The sequence below is a fragment of the Cariama cristata genome, unplaced genomic scaffold, assembly GCF_000690535.1.
Source record: "Cariama cristata isolate BGI_N322 unplaced genomic scaffold, ASM69053v1 scaffold8377, whole genome shotgun sequence".
Taxonomy (NCBI): domain Eukaryota; kingdom Metazoa; phylum Chordata; class Aves; order Cariamiformes; family Cariamidae; genus Cariama; species Cariama cristata.
In genome coordinates, this window is record NW_009628309.1 from 47111 (window position 1) to 48521 (window position 1411).

Consider the following 1411-nt stretch of genomic DNA (forward strand, 5'->3'; position numbering starts at 1 on the left):
AGAGGCTTCGTGAGGATATCAGCATATTGATCAAGTTTTGGACAGCGATGTTCTCAGACAAGAAGTATCTGACTGCCAGCCAACTTGTGCCACCTGGTGAGTTCCTTTATGTGCTGTTTCAAAAGCCTGTTGTTTCTCCGATTGTTTTCTACGTCAGATCTGTGCTCTGTTGTTAGATAATCAAGACACGAGGAGCAACCTGGATATCAACGTTGGATCTCGGCAACAGGCTACACAAGGATGGATAAATACTTACCCTTTGTCCAGTGGCATGTCTACTATATCTAAAAAATCAGGTATCTTTTTGATTGTAACCAGGTTATTGCAGCCAGTTTTACAGCATATTTTAAATGTAGATGTTGCTTAAAGTCAATATTGCCTTTAACATTGGGCTGCTGTTCTTCTGGCAGGGTATTTAATTACCAATACCAAACTCTGAAGAGGGGGCAGAAAAATTCTTGCTGGTAGCAAGCAGCAAAGTTTTGAATTTACCTGGATTTTTTGATAGAATGTTCAATTCTGTAGTGCAGAAGAAATAAGACTGGAGGTCAAGATGTATTGAAATCCTGTAAGAAAATTGCTTGCTTTATACAAACGCGCCCCTAGTCCTTTTTGGGGGCAGCAGAGTGACATTAGATTGTGGGCTGTGTTTTTGTACAGTTGTAAACTATGTGGTCTTTCTTCTTAGTAGGCTGTCGTGTTTCTGAAGTGAATGTAGTACTGGCTAAATTGGTATGCCTGTAGCCTGTTGTACTCCATAGATCCAGAGAACAACTGTACAATGAGTAGCTGCAGTGCTGACTTTCTGAAGTCACTCTGATCTAAATTCACAAATGTCTTATGGTTATTCAGTTCTTACGTGTAAATGTTGCCAGGTGTGGACAGTTTGAAAGCATTATTTAACATACTGAACAAAAGCCACTGAAAACATTTTTATCCTTTTCTAAAGGAATGTCTAAGAAGACTAACAGAGGTACGCAGCTACACAAGTACTACATGAAGAGAAGAACATTACTACTCTCGTTGCTGGTGGGTCATCAGAAGAGAGTGGGGAAACTGCATGAATTTTTGAGACCCTGTTGTTGTTGCAGGATACATAAACTGAAGTATGAAATTAGGAGTGTTTTTCTTCCATAAAACACCTTTTTTTTTTTTTTTTTTCCTTCTGTTTCCCTTAGGCTACTGAGATTGAACGCTTAATCACATGGTATAATCCGCTGTCTTCCCCTGAGCTAGAGCTGGATCAAACTGGAGAGAGCAGTGTAGCAAACTGGAGGTCTAAGTATATAAGTCTCAGTGAGAAGCAGTGGAAGGATAATGTAAATCTGGCTTGGAGCATTTCTCCTCATCTTGCTGTACAGCTGCCTACCAGGTGAGATATTTCAAAAGAAAGAACTGATCTAATTCCTGC

At 39.9% G+C, this 1411-nt stretch overlaps 1 protein-coding gene across 1 annotated transcript in view; it reads left to right on the forward strand.

Moving 5' to 3' along the window:
* PI4KA (phosphatidylinositol 4-kinase, catalytic, alpha) overlaps positions 1 to 1411 on the forward strand; it is a 63274-nt gene that overhangs the window by 45009 nt on the left and 16854 nt on the right. Inside the window, exons 35-38 of the mRNA XM_009704757.1 lie at positions 1 to 96; positions 177 to 296; positions 950 to 1029; positions 1179 to 1372. The exon at positions 1 to 96 is cut by the window's left edge and continues 53 nt beyond it. Coding sequence (XP_009703059.1) covers positions 1 to 96; positions 177 to 296; positions 950 to 1029; positions 1179 to 1372 — 490 coding nt within the window. The remainder of the gene's footprint in view (positions 97 to 176; positions 297 to 949; positions 1030 to 1178; positions 1373 to 1411) is intronic.